Below are 26,837 nucleotides of genomic sequence, written 5' to 3' on the forward strand. Positions count from 1 at the left end.
CTGCTTTATATAACTATAGCCACATTAAAAAAATTCATTCATTCATTTTCCTGACTGCTTCATCCGCTTTATATTTTTGGAGGTGGGAGGAAGCTGGAGAACCCAGAGTAAACCCACACGGGGAGAACATGCATACTCTGCACAGAGCGGGACTCAAACCCGTTATTGTGCTGTGACAGCGCTACCCGCTGCGCCACTATGCCCGCCCATAAAAAAATTAAAAACTGTAAAAATACAGTATGTTATTCTACCAATAGAAAGGGCCAAAAGCTCAGGGGAGAGGAAGGAGAAGAAGAAAAAAAAGAAGAAGATGACAATACACGTAGAAGAGTGGGTGGGGAGGCTGAGGATTTGGGAATTATAGCTTCAATTTCCTGAGGATGTGTGGGTGACGAAAACGTGGGATCAGTCAGCACTCTTTCCAAAGTAATGGGATTTACGTGCAGCACAGCGGTTTACAACCTGGTAACAAATGTCTCTCTCATCCCCCCACCCCCCGCCCCTTTTCTGTCACATCTGTATCTTCACTATGTGTGACTTAACCCAGCATCCCGTTTGTCTCTATATCTGCATTTTTATGCCTCCACAACAGTGACAGCATTACCAGGATTTCATTCCCAGTTTTTTATTTTTTTATTTTTTTTTATTTAATCATCAATTTAGACTGATCAGTTTGATTCTGTAGGTGTCAATGCCAAGGCAACTGTCATCTTACAAACTGGAAAATGAGCTCCAAGAATTCATTTACTATTTATAACAACTACTGAGAATTCACAGATCAGTATGACAGAATGACTGTGTTGGGCCTCGTGCTTGATGACTTGAGATAAAGCAAGGACAATGGGAGAACAAGGGAGACTGCATTTCACGGGCGAAGGGGGGGGGGCATTACACCTGGCTTATAAATCCCCTCACTCAGACTATCTGTTCTCATTAGGTCACTAAAATTCACAGTGGTCCCCTGTCCTCCACTGTAATCCTTAAAACATTTTTTGTAAAATATTGAACATAGTTGTAAATTTGTAAATAAATCATTATTTTATCATTTTTTGGTGTTTTATAGATGAAAAATATCCACGTCAAAGTCACTGTTCTGCTTGACAGAAGAGAAGTTTTCACAAAAAGCTTGTTTTCTCAGGTTTTTTTGCTGAAAAAAAAAAGTGCTTTTAGGGAAAGCAGCCTGTATTCTCCTGCTAACTAAAAAAAAAAGAAAAAAAGTAGAATGAATGAGGAGAGTTTCAGTGTTTACATGTTTCTAATAAATCTGGTAAAGATTAATACATTTAATTTGTTATCATACAATGGTAAAATGACATTTCAAGATTAGAATAGAGGATGCCACCGTTGATATAATGATTTTGTTTTTTCCACTAGTTTAGAGTTTACTCCTAAACTTCTACTTTTGGCCTTTACTTTGTTTCTTTACCTCTTGTGCATAGTTTCAGTTCATATTTTGTGAATTGTGAATTTTTCCGAAAAGGAGATTTTCCGTTGAACTTTAGTGTAATTACACCCATGTTAAGTTTACTCTGCATCTTGGTCCTGGAGCTCCTTGTACAAACGGTGACAATTTTCAATAATGTTCCAAGATGTGTCACAGAGCAGTAAGTATTTTGCACATACAAGTTTATATGTTGCTTGGTAGATTTAAACATTGGTATGTTTAAGACAACACTGTATCTGTGGTGTAAATATCTTGTTGTGTCCTCGTCATGACAACGTTAATACAGATGATGGTATTTCCCCTGAGTGATGTAGAGCACAGAACTTGGCTGATTTCCTCCAGAGCAGTTAGACACATGGCTGCTGTGGATTTACTTCTGATTAGAATTTAAATATGAGATTCTTGGCCTGCATTAAGAATGCATGCAATTTAGGCGCAATGGGAAAGACAGTTGATACCATTGAACTAAATTTCAACTCTCTCATGAAATGAACCTCAAAGAAGTAAAAAACAAAAACTAACTTCTTAGTTTCAAACATCAATGTGTATCTGGACTGGAATGTCTCTCACTTTTCCACACTTTAATGCAATTTGTATTTCTTTGCAAGACTGAAAAATGATTGCCTTAATGTGTAATTTTACAAATAATTATTCCACTGTGACTAAACATAAAAATACCTGTGTGGGTATATATTTGTTTCATTCTTTGCTATTAACAAGATATATTGGATGTATGCTTTTGTGAGTATGCACCTTGTGCATATTTTAAAGTATACATTTATTCATACTGAGTATGGAGGGTGTCATGATCCCAGTTGGTTTGCCCTCCTGTCCTCTGTATTCTGAATTCATCCACTGTCACCTGTGCTGCTTCAGCCACATGTTTCCCATCTCCAATCAGGTTCCACTCTCCTTCAGCTCTGCTCAGACCTCAGACCACCACATCCTCAGTTGCTCATCATACTCTTCAGATTTCTTCGACTTCCTTATGATTTTGCATGTTTGTCCATTCCTTGCCTGATCTTCTGACAACCTGTCTCTACTTATGTTCTGCGTGTGTGTCTTAACCATGTCCACGACGGGCTTGCAATCAATTACTGTAACTAACTGATTGCTAATAATCATGAAGGTCTGGACCTGTCTGATTATTGAATAATGATGTATTATTGAAAATGTGTTCAAAGAAAGGACTTAAATTGAATTGAAAGTTTAAAGCTGTGTGGTTCTGACCAGATGGTAACCACCCAACTGGGCAGCTTGCAGATGAAAATACTTTCAATTCTTTGAGCGTGAAGTAGAACAGTGCAGAGAGGAGGTTGTGCACACTTTTGTATTATTAAATGTTTTTAAAAAAGACATTCACTTGTGCTTTTATACATCATTCTTAATCATGTCTCTGTGTCAGTCTTTATTCCAATATAATGTTTCACCCTCTTTGTTGGTGAACATAATATTTTTTTGTTTTTCAGTATTTATTTTGTTAATGCAACAGAATCTTTTTTTCTGACACACACAAGACTTTTTTCCCCCCTTCCAAATAAAGCATGATCTCCAGTGATGTGTGATCAGGTCTACAGTACATATCCAAACTGATTACAATGTGTTCTTAATTAGTGACGACAGTCTTTTTACTACGTTATTTCAATGTAGTCATTTTACATGTACTCAGGGTGGCATGGTGGAGCAGTGGGTAGCGCTGTTGCAGCAGAGCAAGGCGGGTATCGAAGACGTATGTATGCATGTACATTTACTGGCCAGACATACTTTAAATGATGTTTTAATACCACCTAGCCCTCTAAAAAAGCTCAAATGAAATCTCACCGCCCCACATGAATAAGTTTCCATACAATTAAATTATTCAACTTCACATTAAATTTGTTAAAGAAAAAAAATTCTGCTCTGCATTTAAAACTAGAGTTGTATTTCCAAAATGGATAATTTGTGCATTTACACATGTGATGATAGAAAGTCAGACGATGGTATACAGTTTTGGTGAATGTCCAGGTCATGTTCTAATTCCCCCTGTCCACCTCTGCACCACACCACTTTAAATGACATGACAAGCTTCACTGTCCTTGTTTTCTTTTGGGTCTGGAAAGAGGATTTTGCTATCTCCAGTTACTGGAGCTGCAGAGGCCCTATACTCAAATCCCAGGTTGAGATTATGATATAAAAATCAATCAATCCCTTTGTCTCCATGGAATGAATCAGCGGCAATGCCGTGACCTAGTTGGATGAATCTAATCTCAGCAGTGACTGACGCTACAAGGACAAAAAGGAGCTCAATGGAGAGTAATAATAATAAAAAAATGACACTCATCAGATGAATATGAAAGAAGATAAAAAAAAAGCAAGCCAATGTTTATTTTCCTATTTTACAACCTCTCTATCTCTGTGTCCATCTGTCATTTTCCTCCCCCACTCCAGCCTTTGTGTATCTATATTATTTTCTTTATTTTCCACGCCTCCATCCTGTCAGTCTAGTCTGTTCATTTTGGACATCCGAGTTGCTTTTTGATGTGATTTTCTAAGATTAAATCATTATGTTGTTTGGGGAAAAATGTTATTTCCTGTATCAGGCTTTGTTTGAAAACTTGCATTACTTCATATTCGCTTTTATCTTTATCTCTACCTGTATTCAAAACAAAGCAAACCTAACGAAAGCACACTACGATTGTATCAATGTGAATACATTTGTTTCTGTCTTATTATGAGCCTGTGATAGGCCGGCTACTCGTACCCCACCTCTTACCTGTAGTCAGTCGGGAACCCGCAACCTGTATTTCAAATAAGCTGCTGAAAATGATATGATTATGATTATCTTGTTTTCAAAAAGACAAATTAATTTACATATTGTAGGCGTTTATTGGTAGTTGCAGGAAAAAGCACTTTTGAGAGTACAATCAGCTGTTTTTTGCTTCCCAATTTCTTCTATATCTTTCCCTCTGAATGTTTCAAATCATTTAGAGTGAAAACATGAAGAGAAAACAATACAGAATAAAAAAAAAACCAGACAGAATAAGAGTAACAGACAGACAGAGAAAGGACGAGATAAATGTTTTATTTACAATATCTTGGTCCAGACAGATTGGCTGTTCTAGCAAGTCTCTGAGCCCGTTTGCAAGCAGAAGGTAATACTACTATTACTGCTGGGTGTGTGTGTGTGTGTGTGTGTGTGTGTGTGTGTGTGTGTGTGTGTGTGTGTGTGTGTGTGTGTGTGTGTGTGTGTCTGTTGACTGAGCAGCGGGGATCAATTGATCTCAGCCAAAGAGAACACAAGAGCAGAGGGGGACACCATAAAAACAATAACTCATGTGTTAAGCATATCCACTGTGACAGAACATCACCCAAACATTGTACCCTAACTGTCATAAATGCACCAGCACCTGGCATCCTCCATTTGACCCCTACAATAGTGTGTGTCCCTTTGGAATGGAGATGATCATTTCTCCATCATCCTTAAAAAAAATGTTTCTGTGGAAACCACTAAAAAAACGGAAGAAAATAATCGACTATAGTTAATAGAAAGTTTGGTGAAGCTTGTATGTTTAGAATATGTTCCAAACTAAAAACTGACTAAGGATGGGTTGAGAGTCTGGGGATAAAAATGATACAGACCTCCATAAACCTCTTGTCTTGTATTTTTTCATGTTGGTTGCTCCGTTTCTCTTTTTATAATAATCAATTATCACTGGTCCTCCTTGTTGTCGGCTGGAATTAATAGCATATCTAAAGTGAAATTCCTTCACCTGAAGCTGGTTGATTTGAGCCACTCTTTTTTGAACGTGTGCCCATCTTTCATTTACTCTGAGTCACTATCATATCATGCACATGTATGCAACCACATCTTTGTCATGCTCAGCTTTCACACACAACACACTGTTTCCATCCCACTTTACCTTTACATAATCGATTTTTTTTGTTTTGTTTTTATTATTTTCCCCTGGGAAATTATGGTGCATTTCTATTTTGATTTAGTTCATGGATTTATCATGCAGAATAATGACAGAAGCTTCATATCTTCATATCTATCCTCTCATCTTCTTCTGAGCAGGAGTGCATTTCCCAAAATGTCAAACTACAGCTTTCGGGGAATGTTAATATTTTATTTTCACAACCAGTTTGGTAATTTAAAGCAATTAGTTTTGACCCAAAGACTGTTTTTCTAAACTGTAACATCCTTTCAGTAAAAGCAATGATGACAGCTTTCATCTGTCTGTATTTGCAGTGCAAATCTACAGTTTTCAGGCCCTCTCTTCAGAGAAAGCGTGAAAAATGCTAAAATAATGGAATTAACACAATAAATAATAATCTGATAAACATCTGGATTTTGTAAGGTATCACTCTACATTGATTTTTTTGTTGTTTTATCAGCAACGATAAATTCTGAGAGCAACAGAATTGCTGATCAATAGTGTGTGGATAGACATCGGAGTGTGGAGTGAACTGAAGAAAACAGTGGAACAACTGAATTACAGCTGATGGTCCCGACATGAGACCTAAGCTATAGATAAACAAGACAGAAAGACAGCATGGTGCAGTGTAAGGGAGGCGATGATATAAAGAAGGTCAACCATGCAGAGGAAAGACCCACAAGAAGAAAGGAAAGGAAAGGAAAGGCAGACACACAGACAGAGGAAGAGAATAAGCAGACAATACAACATACAATATGTCTGTATTTAGTATGAAAAAATGGACCACTCACTTGTTGCATTTGTGAGCCTGAAGGTGACCGACTTATCTTCAATGCTGCACACATTACGGACAGAAACCTGGCATGTGTAGTCGGCAAAGTCCTTGGGTCTGAGGTTCTTCAGCTTCAGCACCTTAGTCTCACCCTACATGGGGCCAAACACATGCAACATCACTATATTACAATCTTAAAAATATTTTACCACATCGATGTTCATGCAGTTAAGTTGAAAAATATAAACATGACAGTCAAAATAATATAACCACAAGGAAGTCTATTTTATTTCAAGTGAAGTTATAATACGTACCTAAGTCTACAAGTCAACACATAAAGACAGACACATTTGTTTTTGTATGTCAAACATGTCCTGATTATCAACATGTCAGATGTATATGTGAAGTAATATGAGTGATGATCAAATGGATTCTACATGAGACCATTACAAAAATGAAACTGAGCTGCTTTTCTGTGCCGGAACAAAATCTAAATCCCTTCATAGCTTCTCATCATAAAACAATGGCTTTTCCTAAAGCTCTCTGTTTGTCTCTCCAGTCAACATCAATGCTCCAAGACACACAGACTGAAATCCATCTCTCTCCATCACTACTGATTTTTTTTTGTCAGATCAGAACTTCCTATCTGTATAAAAATCTGACTGCTGCAGTAGGTGATGGGTTACCAGTGCCCGAGGAAACCCTGGGAAAACCTCGGCTGGACTCTAACTGAACTCAAGGGGCTCTGCTTTGTGACTGACAGATACTTTGGAGAAAAACCGACCATTTTTGCTAATCTATATTTAATATCTATGCTGGCTGTTGTGTTTTTCTATTCACTTCAGTAAACTTCAGTTTTAGCCATAAATGAAATAGTGGAACTGTGTAACACCAATCACGGCATATATAAGAGCAGAAAGCGGGGCGTAACTGCACACCTGGCAATGTGTCTTTGCTGGTATGTACTCATGCGTACCTGAGTGTAAAGTGGTTCATAGATGTCCACTCCATTGTCCTTGCTCTGTTCGATGCGCATGTTCCCCCGTTTCCAGATGAATCGTGCAGGGGGGTTGGAGTTGACGGTGCAGCGCAGGAACACTGTCTTCTCCTGGTAGTAACTGCCACGCACATCACTGATGGTCTGGTGCACCGTCAGAACTGGTGTGTCAAGGTCTGCAAAAGAGAGCAAAGGACCAAAACAGTGAAAAAAATGAAGCATTAAATATCACTGCAAGGCTGACGATACGGCCAACCACACGGTGCAGTAAAATAAGACCATATGTGTGTGTGTGTGTGTAGTTAGAAAATTACTGACACTATATGTTTGAGAGTACTGTAAATGTCATTTGGTATTTTATCTTTTTTTACAACAAAAAAGATAAAATCTTTCTAAATGTTAGATTATTGATCACAGGCTCCAACAAGCTCCAAATTCCGACAAACCCTCAGTTACGAGGCTGTCTAACACAGGAGGTTCATACATATTTTTTCATTTATTTCTCCCCTGACATGATTCATCCACTGCACAGTTTCTTCATGGCAGCGTCATCTCCCTTTTCCTCCAGTCGAAAGGATTTCAGCTGCTGTCATAAACCTTGAGGCTGCTCCACCCTGGTTTCTGACATCTTTTCCAAAATTCACTGACACTGAAAAATCGCCTTCTATCCTCTCCTCCTCGCCCATTGCCTCTGTCATTTACATAGTGTGTGTGTGTGTGTGTGTGTGTGTGTGTGTGTGTGTGTGTGTGTGTGTGTGTGTGTGTGTGTCTATATGTCTCTGTAATTCCGATTCTTTGCAGCCTAATTTGATTGTTTTTGACTTCAAGCGTTGGGGAAACAGTATCTGCCAAAACCAGACATCCTTTGTAAATGTCTCTTCTGCCCTCTGACCTTCTCCTCCTTCTTCCATATCTCTGTCACTTATCTTCTCCAGTATCTGACCTACTGAATGGTATCATGAGGACACGTTACAATCTACAGAAGAAAGGTGAAATGGGGGTGTCACATTGTGTTTTTTCCCTTTTATTTTTTAGTTTTTTTGATCGTCAGCTGTGAGTGAAGCACAGCTCTTGTAAAGAATGAATAGAAGAAGTGTTTTATTTAAACTATTTTTGGTTGAGATGCTTCGGAGTGCTGTTGAAAAGGGCAGAGCTGTCATACTGCGTTTGTGTCACACACACAGACCCACAGCCAACACACACATAAACACACACGCACACACTCACACACACACACCTGGATTTACATCCGAGTGTGTGCTTACTTTACAAAGGGGTTAGGTGTTAGTTCGAGACAAAAGAATGGTCAGTAGGAACATCCTGTCAGTAGCCCAGCGGATCAGTTGAATTGATTGAAGTGTCAGGTTAGTGTTAAAAAAATGCTAAATGAAACAGGTAAACTGAAGGGGGGGGGGCATATGGTTTCTCCAGTCACTCATGACTATAACCTCCTTCAATGCTTTTAGTCTGACAGAATAATCTCTGCCATACTAGCGAGACTTTTACCCAGGATTTCTCATCAACACCCGTCCTGTGAGGGGGCTCAGCGGATCAACTGCTAGATAGCTAAAATGCTAAAAATGAAAATATTATGGATGCCATTGCTTCTACTCAAGTGAAGCTTTTCTCTGGTAGAAGAAAATCTCCATGGGGAAATGCCTGTTGAGAAATGGAAAAAGACAATAGATGAAAGCTGAATGCCGGTGGCAGGAAACAAATCTTCACGCTCATCATGATATATTTAAAGAGAATCTCCTACCAGCCATACTTATAATTTACAAGTAAGGAATGCGAGATTATTTCTTTTACATCATTAATGCACATGCCTGATTTGCTGCTGTTGACAGACTAACAAACCCTCCTGTGGCAGGATGATGGGAATTTCATTCCTCCAGGGCCTGGAACGAATTTGCCTCATTCTTCACAGGCAAAATCCAGAAAATTACATGAGCAGTATCAGCTCCACATCAAGTCCAGTATATGTGCTATGTTCTTCAAACTACTTTCAACAACACAATGTAATTTTATCCATGCACTATGCTTACGCACCACATAACAACACACTGCTGTTGCTTTGAGACGTTTATTTCTTTTCAAACTACCTCATTGTCCATGCAAACTGGCGGCGTTATGAACGATGACTACACGGTGATGAAATTTTGCACATTTAAAAGAGGAGCAAATATTGAATAAGTGACACTGATACAGTTCAAATACCACCATGATTCAAAATGATTCCAAGAATAAGTCAATGATTGCTGGATGTTTTTCATACATATTTATATTTGCTAACAAATAATTCACTGCAGTACAAAGAAAACTGTCTTTAATAACTGCAACTTTTATATTTTTGTCAATGTAATTTTTTTAATATCTTTCATAAATTAAACATATGATCATCTTTTCTCTGGATCCTTCATTTCCTGTAGAGATAATACTCCATTTATATACATCCAATGGTTTTAGGTGGATAAGACACCTTTAAGCTTTGTGTAGTTTTTTTTTTTTTTTTTTGCAGTTGTATGCCTTCTAATGCAATGAAGTATTTTTGTCTGGCTGTTATTTGAGATTTTTTAAAATTTTGTAATTCATTTTCTTGCTTAATAAAGTGCTCATCCATTTTCACTCTTTTCATATCCCCAAACACACCCACATGTATAAAATGATAAACCACATTGTCGTATAAAACAGCCTGCAGAAAACTAGGTATTAAGGAATAACCAGCCTGTCTAAAAGCCTATCCCTGAACTAGCAGATCATATGCCTCTTAATTCTTGGTTCTGCCATGTGTGCATGTGTGTGTGACAGAGATCTGCCAATAGAATAAGCTGCTTCGTATGCTTCAATTTGTGAATATGTGCAAATGTGTATTGGTGTGTAGAAGAGCGTTTGGTGTCTGTCAGAGTGACTGAATGGGACTGTCTGGTATCTGTCTGTTTAGTGACACCATAGATTTAGTGATGTAGTGAGGGTGGAGAGTGACAGACATACAGCATATCTTCAGAGCGTCACAGGACAGTAAATGGTCAAACACTGAGGTGTCACTGTATGTTTGTATGCACAACATCTAGGATTTTGAAAGCAGCAGCAGCACCGCATAAATAATACGATACGCTCATACAAATATAAACCCAACGGGGTGCACTTTTGTAAAGGCAAAGAAAATAGCAAACATAGAACAATCACCTCACTCTCATCAAAAAAAAAAACATTTTGTTCTTATATTTCCTTCATGGATAAACTGAATAATACTTCTAAACTCTTGTTTCATTCGCCAATTGTATTATTAAAACTGTTACAATCAGTTTGGGCCCTTTAGTAAAAAGAGGCACATGATGAAACTGTACATGTACAGATACTAAAATTCAATGAAGCTTCTGATTTCCCCAATGTCCTGCCTTTGCAGACAGCTTAGATCAATTGCAGATCAGTGCACTGCTTTTGTTAACCACAGCTATTAATGTACGCCTATGCACTCAAATTTCACGTTAAACTGGGCTTCTGGCGTTGTTTACCATTTGGGTAGCACACAATGATGCCTACCACAATGACAACTCACTTCTCCCTTAGAGCATGCCCATAGGCCTGGTCAGATACATGTAGCTAATAGGATAGGATCACAAAGCTAAAAATCTTAACATAAAAATGAGCAGTAGTTTTGCAGATTTACTTTTAGTAGTATTTGTGCCTGAAGTTTTCTCAGTTGAAGAGACAAGAATAATATAGACTGGGAAATTCACAAATTGTATGGTCCAGTATGTTAAACTGAAAGAATACTTCTCGCGTTTCAGAAGTATGCTATGCAAGGGAAGAAAAACAAGTAGTTGGTTGTATAGGTTAGGGGTCAGACCTTTTGGAGTGTTTGGCCCCCATAGGTACAACAGATTTTTTTGTAAGCAGAATTGTTTTAACAGCAATAAGTTGGCAAAAAAGATGCATGGCAGAGAATTGAGCCAATAACATTCCGGCGCATGGATATTATTCGTTATAGCATTACATCATACTCAACAGCGTAGACTTTACAGAAAGTTAAGGCCTTTGCACTCATAACAGCAGTCATGATTGAAAAGACGAGGCAAAGACCACTTTTAGATGGAGGGATGAGTATCTATCAAAGATACCACAGTAATACAGTACTAGCATTGCTAAAAGTACCAAATCAGATTCATCATTGGAAGGTACAGTAATACCAGTTCAATATGTAAAGGTAAATAAATCAAATAAAACTATCCCCTTGAATAGAAAAACAAACTTCTCCTGAATACTACGGAGATCCAAAAGCCTATCTTTTGTATGAAACCCACTGGGTGCCATTTTCCAATTCTTCACATCACCGTTCAGATTCCTCCTATATGATATGTTTACCAAACACTATCAGAAAAATAGAAAGCAGCTTTTTTGTCAATATAGCAATAAACTGGAGTTTCATCCGGGATGTACCCCACCTTGGCCTAAATCCTACTTTCCCTTTGTACTTATAGTGTAGAAATACAAAAAATACATACCGTATATTAATGATATCCTAATTATTGTACCAAAATTCTTTAAGTTCATAATTGCTGTTAACATTACTCTATACCAGCCAAGTTCTATCAATGACAATAAAATAAACACCGTGAAGCGCATCAGTTCACAAGTACCAAACACGTTTATATTAAAAAGCCATTTAAAAATATGCCAGTCACTAGCATCAACATATTCTCATAATATCACTATTTCCCATTGGAGACTCAGTTTGACTTATTTAATGAAGAATGTAGTAGACAGCTTGCAGAAATCTTAATTTGTGACTTTTTTTGTCCAATACACAGTTTGGGAATAGAAGACACTGGCCTGCATAAGGAAATACACCAGAAGTAAAACATATGCCACATTCAAAACATATTCAACACATTTGGGGCTTCATGACCCCCCAAATTGGTCTAAATATGTCTTATTGGTTGAAATACTATAATCACTGCTACAGATCATGCTACTGATAAGAGAAATTAAGTTAGTGATTAAAATGCATGGACCAATCCTTTCCGTGTGGAGTTTGTATGTTCTCCCTGTGTCTCCGTAGGTTTTCTCTGGGTTCTTCAGTTTATTCTCACCTCCAAAAACACACACTTCAGGTGGATTGGTTGGCTCCAACTTGTCCAGGGGTATGAGTGTATGTGTGAGTGGTTGTTATATTTTGTCTGACTGTACAATGCGCTGGCATGTTCGGAGCGTCTCCCCGCCTCATGCGTGTAAGTCCACCGGGACATGCTCCAGCAGCCAACAAAACACAAAGCAATTCGGAAAATGAAACAATGTATGAAGTTAAATGTAATATTCCATGTTCTATTTATTTAATTTCTGTGGAATAAATCTGTAAAAATGTGTAATACGTTAAAAAAAGGCAATGAGTATTTTTCACTGATGTGATTTGTGGATACGTGCATAAATTGCTCTGGAATCCTTCTGACATGCTTGCATTGAATCAGTTCGTCACAACCATACCTTACATATAACCAGGGTTGCCATAGTGATGATGGAAACAGAAGTCTACTCGGAGGCAATACAACTGGGGGTGAGGGTTGACAGTGTGTTTTTGTAACGAGTTGACCTCTGTTGGGTGCTTCCCCCTGCAAGAGGACACTGCGGACTCCAAATCCTCTTTGATTTCCAATAACATGTCCTGTACTCTAATAGCTGTCTGGGAGTAGATGGCCATTAGGGGACTAAAGAGAAGATGACGGGTTCAATTGAGTGTGAGCGTGCAATAGAGGAGAATAAAGTGGGGTGCAGCATGTGTGTGGACGGTCGGGTGAGGTGATGCGATTGAGTGTTTGCATCTATTATATAACATAGAAGTCATTAATATAACCCCGATAGACAGAAGTACAGGTTAATCATTGTAATTCAGCAAAGGTCAACGCATCAATTATTGTGTATTTTGCTGAATAATGAGTGTTAAAATAGAAGTACATGTATGCAGGGTAGAAAAACAGGACAGGAGAGGAAGTCTCACCAGTCACTTCTCAGAATTGTAATCCAAGGGACATTTTCTGTCAAACACAATAAAAACAAACTAAGGTTGGTTAGAGTTTAAATAAATTGGATGATACTAAAAACATGACACTAATTCGTACTGCTTCAATGCGTAATGACATCAGTTAAAATGATTACTGCCCACATACCTATAATACTTTTGCTGTGTCTCCTTTACATTGGGCATGGATGCTTCCAAAGGAGGGCACTGATCACTCAAAGTTTCAACAACAAAAATGGTTTTGGAAAGGACTTGAGGCAGCATTCTTGACTGGTGGAAAGTGACAATGTATGGGAGGATTTTGTTGTTTTTTTTCCAAAGAGTTCTTTGTTGTGTCAGGTAGCATTTGTCATGTCTGGTTGAATCTTGACCCCATGGGTCCTGGTTTCTGTATCTGTATCCTTTCAGAGGGCAAAATACAGTCAGAATTAATTAATTCTTTCGATTTCTTCACCAAATTGAGGGATCCATGCCACTTACAATATTGTTTTGCTCTTAGTAGATCTGGAGAACATTTTGTTCTATCAACACAAGGGTCATACAGGTTGTCTGGTTTGTGCTGCTGATGACACATGATGGAGACCAAAGAAGATCAACATTATTGGAAATCTTTTTACCATATTGACTGGCCTCTTCTATTGCACAAGTTTATTGACTAGGCAGAGCAAGTGATTGGACTCATCTGATACCACATCACCACATTGGTGACAAATTAATAATAAGGTCATTCATCATTTTACTTTTATTTTTAAACTAATTGTTTAATGCCACCTTAATGTGTCATAGTCAATATTACCACTCTATGAAACCTCATTACCATGTGAGATGTAGTTTATTTAAATCATTTTACAAATAAAAATGTGAGGTATTACAAAGACAATTAAACAAGAATGTTAAAGTATGGTGATGAAAATCATTGCATTTAAAATATTAAAGTCAAAATTTTTCCTTCGGATTATTTCAATCTGAACAGTTTAATAATAGACTTGAATGATGCATTTGGACTCATCACAAAGGAAAATAGTGGTTTTTCATGGGATTCAAAGAAAGCATAATGCAGCTAACCCATGTGAATTGCCATTATCAGAAAAATAATTACTTCTCATGAAGAATTGGAGGACAGTATGTATGATTTCCCTCACTTCCTCCCTTCTTCGTGTTTTTTTCTATACGTCTCCACCGGGAGAGACAAAGATTCAAGGAAAAAACGCAAGTGGGGGGAAACATGGATGCAATTAAAGGAATCAAAATGTATGTTCAGAGTTTACAGTCATGCTAGTGGCTCTGTGAGCACACAGTATGCAATATTTTTTCCCTGGATGCTGAAGGCAATTCATGAATATTTAACATACATGAAAGATTGGCCAATGATAGCAAAAAACAACTTTTGACTGCCACCAAAAGGAGGTCTGATAATTATTATAGCTGCTGCTACTCCGACAATACAACGTCTAGTATGCTCCAAGCATTACACCACTAATTAAACATCCTTAATTTACATAGCAGCAAATCACAACATTGTATTTAATTACTGTACTTAAATCATGGAACACTCCAAGAGGACCTGGTCTTCACTTTGTTGATTCTATATAGACTCAACAGTGACCTATGAGCAAACACTAATGCAAAATACCTTTCAACAAACAGGATCTTGAGCATATCCAAGTACTCCTCTAAATCTGTTGAAGGGGGGGGGGGGCGAGCGCAACAGAACGCTTGATATAGGCTGGGGTAGAGAGGAGACATGAATGGGTTGAGAGAGAGAGGTGAAGTAGATAGTTGAAAGGAACATAGACATGTGCAACCATAGTAACAATTGCAGCTATTATAATGGAAGCTTTGCAGTTGTAATAACTACTGCAATGACAAGTTAGCCAGGAGTTAGAGAAAAATGGATTCAATAACTACAGAAGGTTTACCTTGGAGACCGGGCTTTGTTATAATTTTCATTGTTCGTTGTTTTTATTGTTGCATTTTGGTGACTTATTATTGCTGTTTATTGCACTTCCTGATGTCTTCTGAACACATCTACATGACTAGATAATGATGTATCCTTAATACTATTCTTTAAAAAAAAAAGTGACTGCTCTGAAAGCTTAGGTTTTCAACAAATCTTGCTAAAATGTAAATTTGTGAGCAAATTATGGCTGATATCAGAATCGTATTAATGCAGGGTTTTTTTTGTGGTTAATATCTTCTCAAACATGTTTGATAGTTTGATCATTATCCGTTTGTATGTTGTACATACCTATACTGACTCTCACTGATTCACTGCAAAATGACGAGAGGAAGAGGAAAATCGGAGGAGGATGGGAACAAAAATATGAAGGATAATCAAGACCAAATGGTCTCTTCTATGAAAGAGTTAAAGAGTGAGTTAAAGAGCGACTTTGATAAGTTAAGGAGTGACTTTGATAAAAAATTGGAAGAAAAGCTAAAACTGGTGCTAGACGCCTTGGAAGAAATGAAATTAAAGAAATTAAGAAAATACAGAAAGACATGGAGGAAAAAGACCAAAGAATTGTTGTTTTGGAACAGGGACAACAAAGAATGATTTGGAACAAAGCATTCATATGAATGATTTGATTATCAATGGAATCAAAATTAAGCTAAGGAATTTGCAAATGCTGTGGCCAGGGGAGATGAAACTCAGCTCAGCGCTGATATCGAATCTCTGGAGCAACAAGTGAGTTGTCAACTGAGGGATCTGGAGATAACTATAGATCCAGGCCAGATTGAGACATGTTACCCATTACTATCTGGAGGTAGGAGACCACCTGCAGTGCTGATAAATTCCAGAATCGTAAACACAAGATTGCTCTTCTGAAACAAGGCTTCAAACTGAAAGGAAAAAAAATGTCTACATTAATGAGAATCTCACTAAAAAGAATGCTGATATCAATGAAAAAAGCTCGACAACTGAAGAAGAATGGGCTGATCGACAACACCTGGACCAACAACTGCAGGATCTTCATCAGAACAAAGGGCCTTTCTCCAGACCAGATGAAAACAATGGTGATCAGGAGTGCAGAGGAGTTGGTGAAATTCGAGCAATAAAGACGGACAACAGTTGTTACAACACCAAAGATCAGTACAACAGAGTCACTTCAATAGTGGGAGCTCTACACCAACATGGAACAGTTGAAAAAACCATCAAGAGCAATCAATAATGTCTGAAACATGGTTTAATGGACAAAACAAAAACAAAAAAACAAAACATGTATTTCTGATAACATGGGATAACATCAAGTTTGAGACCTTAAAGAGCATGTTGATATCTTCTGACAATGTAATAGCATGTGTAACTTAAAATATATCCAACAAACTGGTTAATTCTTGTATAAACACTGCTGAAAAAGGTGAATGTGATCGTTATATTCTTGTGGAGAACACTGGCAAGGTCAACTTCTTGTTTTGACTCTACGATGTTAACAAACCTTGCTGTTCGTAGGAAGAATGTAGGAATGGTTATGCTCGGAGTTAAAAGGCTAATATCTGGAAGTGGATAAGAGTATGAACATTTCTCAAAATACAGTGGATGACATATTGTAATGAGATGTTTGTTTATTCTGGGGGACAGGATTTCACAAGCCTATTGTCAGCCCTCTTTTTTTTTTTTTCGGATGATGTTTTTCGGATGGTGTTGTCGTAATGTGATGAAGGTGTGAAGTCTGTTATATTAACATGTCCGAAAAATAGTGTGAGCTGTAATAAAATATATCAGAATGCTAAATTGTTAATGTTGATCCTTCATTGAAATAATTTTGTATTTCATTTGTATAACTTTGATAACATTTACCATTTTTGACCGGATGGTGCTGAGATAAAATGTCAAAGGATTACCAAAGATACGGGTTATGATTTCCTGGACAAAATGTCACAACAGAATACAACATTAGCAGTCAAAACATTTCACTTCAATCTCATAATGACATTTAAGGAAATGTTAGGAAGTCATCAAAGTTATAAAGAACCTAGAAATTATTATCCTTGTTGAAATTCTGTATTTTTTTTTTTTAATACTCATTTTGCCTAAAAAAAGGTCAAATCTATCCAAAGAACCAAATGCTTCTGGTACTGCATACCCACTGTAACATAATCTTGTAATATGATCTTTTAGATGCAGTATATAATACAAATACAGCCACAATTTAATAGTCATCAGAACATTTGAAAAGTGATGTTTGAAAAAAAAAAAGATAGGTTTTTATTTCTAAATGTATTGCATGAATACATTTTTTGTGAAATGTAACTGGAGTATTTTATGTTAACTAAAGCTGTAATGGACACCTAAATATATTCAAAACTGGTTAAAGTAAAGAGAAACATTTTTATACATAAATCCAAAGGCAAACAAATGCAGATAAAAACTGTCCAAAAACGACTAATATAAATGTGTAATATGTATTTTTTTTACTGCACTAACATTCATCCACACAGCCACATGCACAGAATGACAAGCAAGAAACACAAACAGAGGGAGACTTGCTGTTTGATCCAGCTTTCCGTCTCTTCAATTATTTATAAATTCTGCTCATAGATGGTGCCTTAAAGAGGGCATAAAACATGCACGAGGCCCACATTTGGAAATAATGAGAACTTTGCCTGAGTTAAAAATGCAAGGTTGCGGAGATTGATTCAGGCTGACATTCTCTCCTTAGTTTCTTAAAGATTATCACCAAAAATCACTGCTTTTCTTCACTGGTAGCTTAGATTTATGAGGAAAGAAAGCAGAAAAGATCAAATAATAATTGAAATGTGTTTTTTTTCCAGCTTTATTAACTTTTTATACAATTGTGCTTTGGACTAACTCCAATCTACTCGTAAAACAGCAATTTTTTAATTTTTTTTTCGTGCAGGGACCGTCACACAAAATCCGATGACAAACCAGAAATAACATTAAGGTGTTTTTGTGTAGGTGAGGTGTTTGTTAATAAAATGACCAAAAATGTATCTCCTTTCTTATACTCTATTCCCACCGAGGTAACAAATGCATGGGTAGATTTTTGTCTATTCAAGACATAGACCTCCAGCATACACCTCTAATTCCTGATATTACTTTTTTTTAAATTTAAATGATTAAATTCTATATTTTTTTTGGTTTTTAAGGCATAATGTTACAGCAACCTCACAAAGCCAGCACTGTAAATAATGTCACATTATGCAGTTATTATGCAGTTGAGGAACTCAAATGACCAAATCTGGTATTCTGATAAGAATTATGATCATAGAGATGACACCAGTGTCAACAGTCAGAAATAAATGAATCAGAGAAATGTAATTTTTGCTTAGTTAGCCTAAAAAATACAGAAGAACAAAACACAGATATTTATTCTTCCCAGTTCGCAGGTCATTTGATATGGGGTGGCACAGAAAGAATACAATATTTCCATTCTATTTCTTATCTGATTCTGAACAATGTCTCTCCACCACATCTGTCACTCGGGACATGCCTTGGTCACATGGCTACATTCTTAAAGGGGCTCAAGCTGGCAATACATAATATATTACCACTAAACTGAAACCCCAAGCTACCAAAACGATCAAAAAACAAACATCTTTGGAACATTTCTTTGCACAAAGTAAAAGAGATAGTGAGGAAACAGAAGAAGAACCAACAAATTAAAAGAAAAAAAAGAAGAAGGCTGCAAAGTTTTTATGCTGGTCCGTTTATTTTATTTCATCCTGCTGTGCCTATCCGCCACACCTTAAAGGCCGGTCTGTGAAAATATTGTCTGATGTTAAACCAGACCATGGCGCAAAAAAGTTGGGGATCATTGCTTTAGACAAGACACTTTTCTGGAGTTTTGGTAGAAATATTTTCTTCGATTGGACCTTTTTTTTTCTTCTCTAAATCACTTATCTATTGGCCTGATCTTTATTTTTTAAATATATCTCTTCACCCTTAATTATCAGTGTACATATTTGATTATGGATATAGAGCACCAACAATTTATGTGAACAAATATATTAAATAAGACCGCATGAAGTTAGATGAGTGAGACTTAGAGAATGCTAACATTAAGAGCAGCACCAAAATGTAGTTAAAATAAAATACTAGAGTGACCCCATATCAATATCAGCACACAAGATTGTTGATCAAGATGAAAGATGTCCTGATCCAATGAATACTTTCATTTTCAACAAATTAAAAGTGAAAGGAAAAAATATTCCATAGTTCTTTTTGAATGTTCCGTAACTCTCATAATTTAATTTGGTATTCAGGGTTCATATATGTGCAAGAAGTCATTTGGAATGAATTTGTGAATGTACAGGCACTTTTTTTTTTTACATTCTCTATTTCTGCTATTAAGTAACCAGCACATGTTAAGAAAAATTACACAGTCGTCTCCCAAACTAGGTTCATAAAGTTGCTGAAAGCAGTGCATTTTTGCTGAGCCAGCGCATCATGTACAAGCCTTAATTATGCTTTTCTCAGCAAAGAATGTGGGAAATGGTATTAAACATTCATGGTTGTGTGATTCTATTATTTTAAGGCAACAAAATGACTAATTTGTGAATGCGTATTTACCCTGAATGTGACAGTGCAGCTGCACAGCGGTGGTGACTGCAAACGGTTTCAAGGAATAAAGAGTTAGTTCACCCTCTCTCTACCTCCTGGCTAAAGTAGCACATCCACATGAAAGAAAAAACCCCCACAGAAACAGTGATGATGCAATGACATAGGCATACACATTCAGACATGCACGTGCCTAAACGCAAGCGCTCACACATACTCCTTGAGGTCAAAATAACACGTGAATCTCAACTCTCTTGCTTCAGGCCCCAAGGGCAAAAACAAGAAAGTCCTCCCCTGTCTGTGGAAGTGTCTTCTGAAGTTATCAATTAGGATCAGTGGATCACAGTTGCACATCTTACTCCTGCCGTGGTCTGGTATGGTTGGGCCATAGCATTACAGCTTAGGTCGAAACATTACTGTACAGTGTTGTCTGGGTGGCAGCTTTAATAAAAGGAATGGAGACATGTATGGCTCATCATTATCGGGTGGCAAAGGAAACATGGAGCTTCTTTTCAAGTTATGACAGGGGGAATACACACACACACTCATACAATTGTCACTCTTTCACACTAATGTGAGAGAACAACCCTGCAAAAGATGTGTATGGTAGCGTCCAATCCCTAGGTATCATCTTATGACAAGGTATATGGTATATTTAATTAGTTTTGTGGCATGCAGGGCACCATGGACCACAGCAATTGAAAGCACATATGGATGCACACACAGTAATATAGGCTGTCGCTGCTCTTATAGTTGTCAAATTGCATGTGTTTTATTGTGTTGTGTTAAGGGATGATCACTACACTCAGGAGTAATCTGCACAATGCTTTTATTAAAACACCTCTAGACCACTTCTGCCGATTCCCGCTCACACTCTTAAGTGGTATTCTGGCAGAATTTGAATTGCGTTGTCGTCTGGTTTACAGAAGACAGAGAACAAACATGCAAGAGCCAGAAAACTCCAGAGTTAACAGGACGCAAAGAACACACTACACACTGTAGACTTTCCTGTCACACTAAAAAGTTGGGATTTTTTTTTTTTTCTGGGGACATTGTCACCATGTTTCATGGTGCTGCCAATCTAAGTTATCATGCATTATGTAGTCTTTAAATGAAGACAGTCTGTTTTGCAGTGGATATTGCTATCTGCAACCATGCTAAGGAACAGTGAACATTTGAATTTACCAAAAGAGTTACAACATTTTTATTAGATTTTATTAGATTAGATTTTTGTGTTCAAAATAATAGCAGTCCCACATCACTACCAAGATAAATTGTTCTTGTTACAATTTCACCTTCAGCGCTGTGAGTAAGTTTCTACAAGGTTTTGCAAAAGGTATAGGAAACCAACAGAACCAATAGAAATGACTTGTGTGCTGCTGATTCTGTGAAACGGAGTCATTAACCCGTTTGTTTTCAAAAAATAATAGCAGTGCTGAGTTGAATTAGTGAGGTCATTGATTCTGTGGAAAAGATAAGCGTTAAACATGTGGCCCTTATTTAAGGACCAAGGCGACTGATGCTGTTACATGCTGACTCTGCATTTGTCCTTGAAAAACTAAGTAAAATGGCTTGTTCAAGGCACTGTTCAGAAGAAAAGCTCTATTTGATTAAGAATTTAATAAATGATGGGAAATCTATAAAGAATTCTAGGAAATGATAGGCTGAAAAGAAAAGAAATGGCGTAATATTTTGCGGACTGATGAAAGTTGGATTGTTCTTTTTGGGTCTAAGGGCCATAGACAGTCTGTCAGACGTCCTGCAAACACTGAATTCAAGTCAGAGTACAGTGAAGACAGTGAAGCATGGTGGTGCAAGCATCATGACACAGGGATGTTTCTCATACTATTGTATTGGTCCTATTTATCTCATACCAGGGATCATGGATCCGTTTGAGTACATTAGAATACTGGAAGTAATCATGTTGCAGTATGCTGAAGAGTTAATGCCCTTCAAATGGGTGTTTTTTAATATTATAATTTAATATACTGTTTTGATCCCCGAAGGGAAATTAAGAATGCAGCAAGAAAATGATCCTAAATATTAGTTTTGATTCTCAGGTAAGTTGAATATTCAAAATTTCTTAGTTTTTACAATAGGTTTTTAAATCTGTCAATAAAGATGTTAAAACGGCTATTTTTTGAACATTAAATTTCTTGACTTTTAGCAAAATATTATCAAATTAAAATTTTTCAAATTTTCTTGCATTGAAGTAGAATGTGCAGTATCCCCAATGCATTTGTGTGCATTAAAATAAAATGTATTTGAAGAATTTTGAGGTTTACTCTCCTTTGTAATCAGACTGCTATCATTATGAATGTAACTGCGTCTCATGAGTCACACTTTCAAAAGTTGATTTTGAAAGTGATGAGTTTTACAAACTTAAAATATATTTATCTTGACATATGATGTTTTATGTTAATGTAACATTTGAAATCCAATACATTTATTACCAATAGCCATAACCTGACCTCAGAATCATTAAAGGCAAATGTGAAGATACTTTCCGGCAGCCGAGCAGTGGGCTTGTGGTACGCCAAGGGACCACAGTCTTTCCCTTCTTTTTTTGTCAAAATGAAACCACCCGTTTACTTTCCCTCAGTCCCATCTAATGTCTCATATTTCACTATGTGAGACAGATCTTTTCATGCATTTTTAATGTTTACTTTTTATGATGCGGTGGATGGGTTTTTTCAAATGAGTTACTAAAACTTTTGTGTCATATCTAGGAATATTTACATTGTCAATATAAAATGGAAAAAAAATATGAAACACAAAAAGCTTGACAATGACTTTGAAGAGCAGTTACTAGCATTGTGATAACAGGACACAATCTTTGAAATTAACATATCTCACTGTGCTATACTCTCATCCCCTCGCAATTATTTCTCCAGGGATATTGCCTACATCTTTCCCAGTTCATAACATAGCAGGTCAAAGGTTCAGAGGTACTCAGTGGCAGGAAATAATAAACTTCTGCACAGTGCCCTCAAGCAAATCTCTGGAAATCCATCTGCTAACTCAATAATTACTTAAAATGTCCAAAGCTAAATCATATTTAAAATGTAAATTGGAACAGTGCGCCCTCGTCACTCGCGGTTAATGCGTTCCAGGAACCACATGAATGAACTATTTATCTTATTATTTATGGTAATTTAAATGTTTATGAACCCTCTCCCTACTGATATTAAACCACTTTCTACCTGTATTACCTTTTCCCACACTCTGATAAACTGTTTAAAGCACTTTTGCGTCTCACGCAAGTCCGACACACACGGAACGGAGCGCACTTCCGAATATCGTCAGCCAATAGAATGCGCGTACGGTATCGCGTTACAGCCAACCAAAAATCTGTGATGAGGTGAAGTTGCGAGTGTTGATGCGCGAATGTGCACTGTATTTTTGAAAGGAAATAGTTAAAGTATTTTTTTTTCTAAATTCTGAAAATTCAAAACTATACAGGTAGTCCTCAACTTACAAACATTCAACTTACAAGCATTTGGATATACAAACAAAGGCATAAGGCTTTGTACCTTGGATACTTTACTGTTTATCTTGGATGATAAGGCAAAGCCTAGTGAAGATAGTGGTAGTGGTGACAATCTTTCTGATGACAACTCTAACAATGAACCCCCCCCCCGCGCTCATTTTCCGTCAAACGGTAAGCTACATGCTGCAGTACTGTGCAGTGGAACGTCAACATTAACAGCTGACTCCAGCTGATTGTTGGCTGCATTTAAAAAATGGTTGAGAATTCCTTGAAATGTCTCCTTGTTCTTCTTCTCCTTCTTCTTCCTCCTCTTTTCCTCCTCAAGGCTTAAATTATAAGGAGCAAAAGCTGACTGAAAACAAATCTTAATTCAAAATTAAAAAAGTAATTACAAGTGATTATTAACGGTAGATATGGGAATGATATGAGCGTATTTTACTCATGATTATCGTTTCATTCTTGTACCATAACATTATGTCCTTTTGATGGTTTTCTAGTAAATTTAAGAGTCCAAAATTTGTGGCAGACAGATGTAGAGTAAAATGATGTAAACATAAATTTACATAAACTTAAACCAATTATGTTCATATACTGTATATATACTGTATATACAGTATATAGCCCACAACAGCGAGAGGGAGAGAGAATAATTATATCGTCTACATTCGGCCCAGCGGTCCAGTTGTCCCATGAGGACCATTAGGAAGGAAGTCAGGATTTGTGGCTTTGGCCTGTACTACAACCCCCTTTTCATTTATTCATTCCAGTCATGAGGGGAATTTGACATGTGACCTTTGTAACCTTCAAAAGTCATTATAAGGTTAAAGGTCACACTTTTTTCACGGCAAAAGAAAATAACTCAACTATGAATGGCAATACTAATACCTTTAAAATATCACATATATATATATATATATATATATATATATATATATATAACCTGGTAAATTATATTAAAATATATAAAGAGCATATCTGGCAGGTAATTTTTTTTTAAAATTAACTGACGCTATTAAATCTCATTTAAAAACCTTCAATATTTATTTTTGTACATCTCCGCTACCAATTTTGTCCCATTTGCACGGGCTAAATATTTAATTGTGTATTATGGGATAGAAACATCTAGCATTTGTTTTTATTTTGTTAGCAGGCACCGTTACCGTCTTGTGCTTACAGCTTAGTTCTCAACGATGACAGGGAGGGTTTGGGAAGTGCAAGCCCTGACAATGAAGATAAAAATGAAGCTCTGCTTTACTGCTCATAGTAAAAACTCTTTAGAAAGCTTGTTGGGTAACACTTTGAGAAGCCAGAATGATTCCATCTGCTTTAGAGTGTGATTGTAAAAGCTTGCTCTCCAGACAGATTTGTGCAGCTTAATCCACAACCAGCTCTTCTTGCAGCCACAAAGTGCTGAGCTAGCCTACTTGAAACAAAATTTAACACCATGGGTTTACGGTAACACATCCAATGGATATCCATGCTTGACTTTTAGTGGGTCTATTCTCTCGTTTATTTCCTACGTTCTTTACAATTTCAACGTGCTTATGTCTCTTTTCATGTTGCTGGCATTGTGTCAACATGGTTGCTTGTGGGCTGCAGTGGTTCAGTCCACTGGATCATGGGGGACCAGAAGGAGGCTGTTTGTAGACCCTTGTATAGTTTGTGAAGTTTGGAGTGTGAACTGGCAGTGGAGAGATGTCAGTTCACCTCCTAAGCACTACTGAGGTTCCATTGAGCAAGGCACCGTTTCATTACAAGTTGCTCATTAGGGCGCACCACAAAGGAGCTGCATGCTGCTTGATTTATCATAATTTGTGTGCTTACACGTCCCTTATGTGTGTGTTTTGGGAATGTACCCATATATACTTGTGTGATTACTAACAACTACAGTGGAAAAAATAATTTTCCCTATTAGAGATTAATAAAGGTTGATTCTTCTTCCAACAATAAATCCCTAAAATATGCCTCTGAAAACAAGACATTTAAAAGACATTCAAACAAGACTTTAGTAATGCAGAAACAGAATACTGGTTTATATTTGATCAGAACTACCTAATTTCACATTTTGATCTGAATTATGACAAAGCAGCACACACTTTATGAACATTTTCACATCCAAACATAAAAAATATGTTCTTAAATGTATTTCAAATGAGAAACTACTGTCCTGAGATGCTGATACTCCAGTGCAGCACCGAAAGGCAGTGACTTATCTTTCACCTTTAATAAATGGGATGTCATGTATGTCATTATGTTTGGTATGGTAAATATAGAATAGTATACCATCTGTAGCAAAAAGCACTTCACTAAGGATAAAAAAAAAGACCAATAAAGTCCACTTTTACAGTCGACTCCATCCGTTCTACCACTTTACTGTACATCACTTTCTGCAGTAATTCTGTCTGTTGAATTCCTTCAGCATTTCACGTCGTTTTCTTATCAATCAACATCTCACCTCCAACTGAAAGTGACATGCTTTCCTTGCAGCTAAGTGACTGTGCTAAGTAATTGTCTAATCAGATGACACTGGCATTGAATTGTTTGCTCCATTGACTATGTATGGATCTGTTGACATACATACGTGTATGGCTGTTTTCTTATGTGCATCAAATGCATTTACATTTGATCTTCTTTGTTTAATGGTTGTTTAATCCTCTCATTTCTTTTTCAATGTCTCCATACTGATTTCACTTTTTCCCCCAGTACACCGGATATGGTACTGCCCGAAGGCACCTCCCATACTTTATAACTCTGCCTTCATTACCATCCTACTGCAATGGGCCATAAATGAAAAGCTGAAGATGTTGGAGGAGGAGGAAGCAAAGGAGGAGAAAAGGAGGGAGTATTGGAAAGGTGCAAAAAACAAGTGAATTGTGAAATAGATAGGTTAGAGGTGTAGTAAGAGATAGTGACAGTGAGTGAGGATGGGAGACAGCAGGAGAAAGGGTGAAAAGTGAACATGAGGCAGAGCAGAGCCATAAACTCAAGAGTTGGAAAGAACTGGAAATTGTCTTGGTGAAAAATGCCATCACCATAAAATAATACTATAATTTGCCTGGTCTTATAGCATTAATGAATACAGATACTGCCCATTGGGGTCTTTGGCTGAGGAGAACTGGCTAATTTGAAGAACCATCCTACCTGTGAGGGCAGTAAAAAATATTAAAGGAAATAAAAAGGAAAGGTTCACTGTCAATTGTTTGGTTTATAGCCCCACTCCTCCATCTCATAGTGGCTCATGTGTCAGACAGATGTCCTCTTGCTATGAAGAGCTATGAGAGCAGAAGTGTACATGTGTTCAGGATTTATCGGTAATATGCATATTATTACAAAGCCCAGCAGAAATGTGCCTGCTGCAACTTTAAACAAACATAACGTATGTCGCACACCAAACCTGCACACTGAAATTAGAGCGTATTTTACCGTCGTCCCACACCAACACATTGTCAATAATTGGCCCAGAGGGTCCGCGAGTGACAGTTAATTGATGAGAGCTGAGTGAGAAGGGACCAGCTGAAATCTGATCAGCATATTGACTGGAGGATATTGAAAAGACAGCTGGAAGTCTTAATTACCACAGCATCACCGTAATGCCATTTTATCACACTTGAATTGGGTTTAAAGCAGGCAATCAGCAAACCATAAGGTAATTTGGTTCACAAAAGAAGTGAATGGAGTGAAAAT

At 37.2% G+C, this 26,837-nt stretch overlaps 1 protein-coding gene across 11 annotated transcripts in view; it reads right to left on the minus strand.

Moving 5' to 3' along the window:
• The window catches only part of LOC137593845 (MAM domain-containing glycosylphosphatidylinositol anchor protein 1), a 159,270-nt gene that overhangs the window by 54,100 nt on the left and 78,333 nt on the right, over nt 1–26,837 (minus strand). For all 11 annotated transcript variants that reach the window (XR_011035173.1, XR_011035172.1, XR_011035169.1 and 8 more), the window contains exons 5-6: nt 7,107–7,303; nt 6,150–6,282 (exon numbers count right to left, since the gene is read on the minus strand). Coding sequence is in view for 6 of the 11 variants with exons in the window: in XM_068312965.1 (XP_068169066.1) it covers nt 6,150–6,282; nt 7,107–7,303 (330 nt within the window). In the remaining 5 variants the exon portion in view is untranslated. The remainder of the gene's footprint in view (nt 1–6,149; nt 6,283–7,106; nt 7,304–26,837) is intronic.

Source organism: Antennarius striatus, chromosome 1, assembly GCF_040054535.1.
Source record: "Antennarius striatus isolate MH-2024 chromosome 1, ASM4005453v1, whole genome shotgun sequence".
Lineage (NCBI taxonomy): Eukaryota > Metazoa > Chordata > Actinopteri > Lophiiformes > Antennariidae > Antennarius > Antennarius striatus.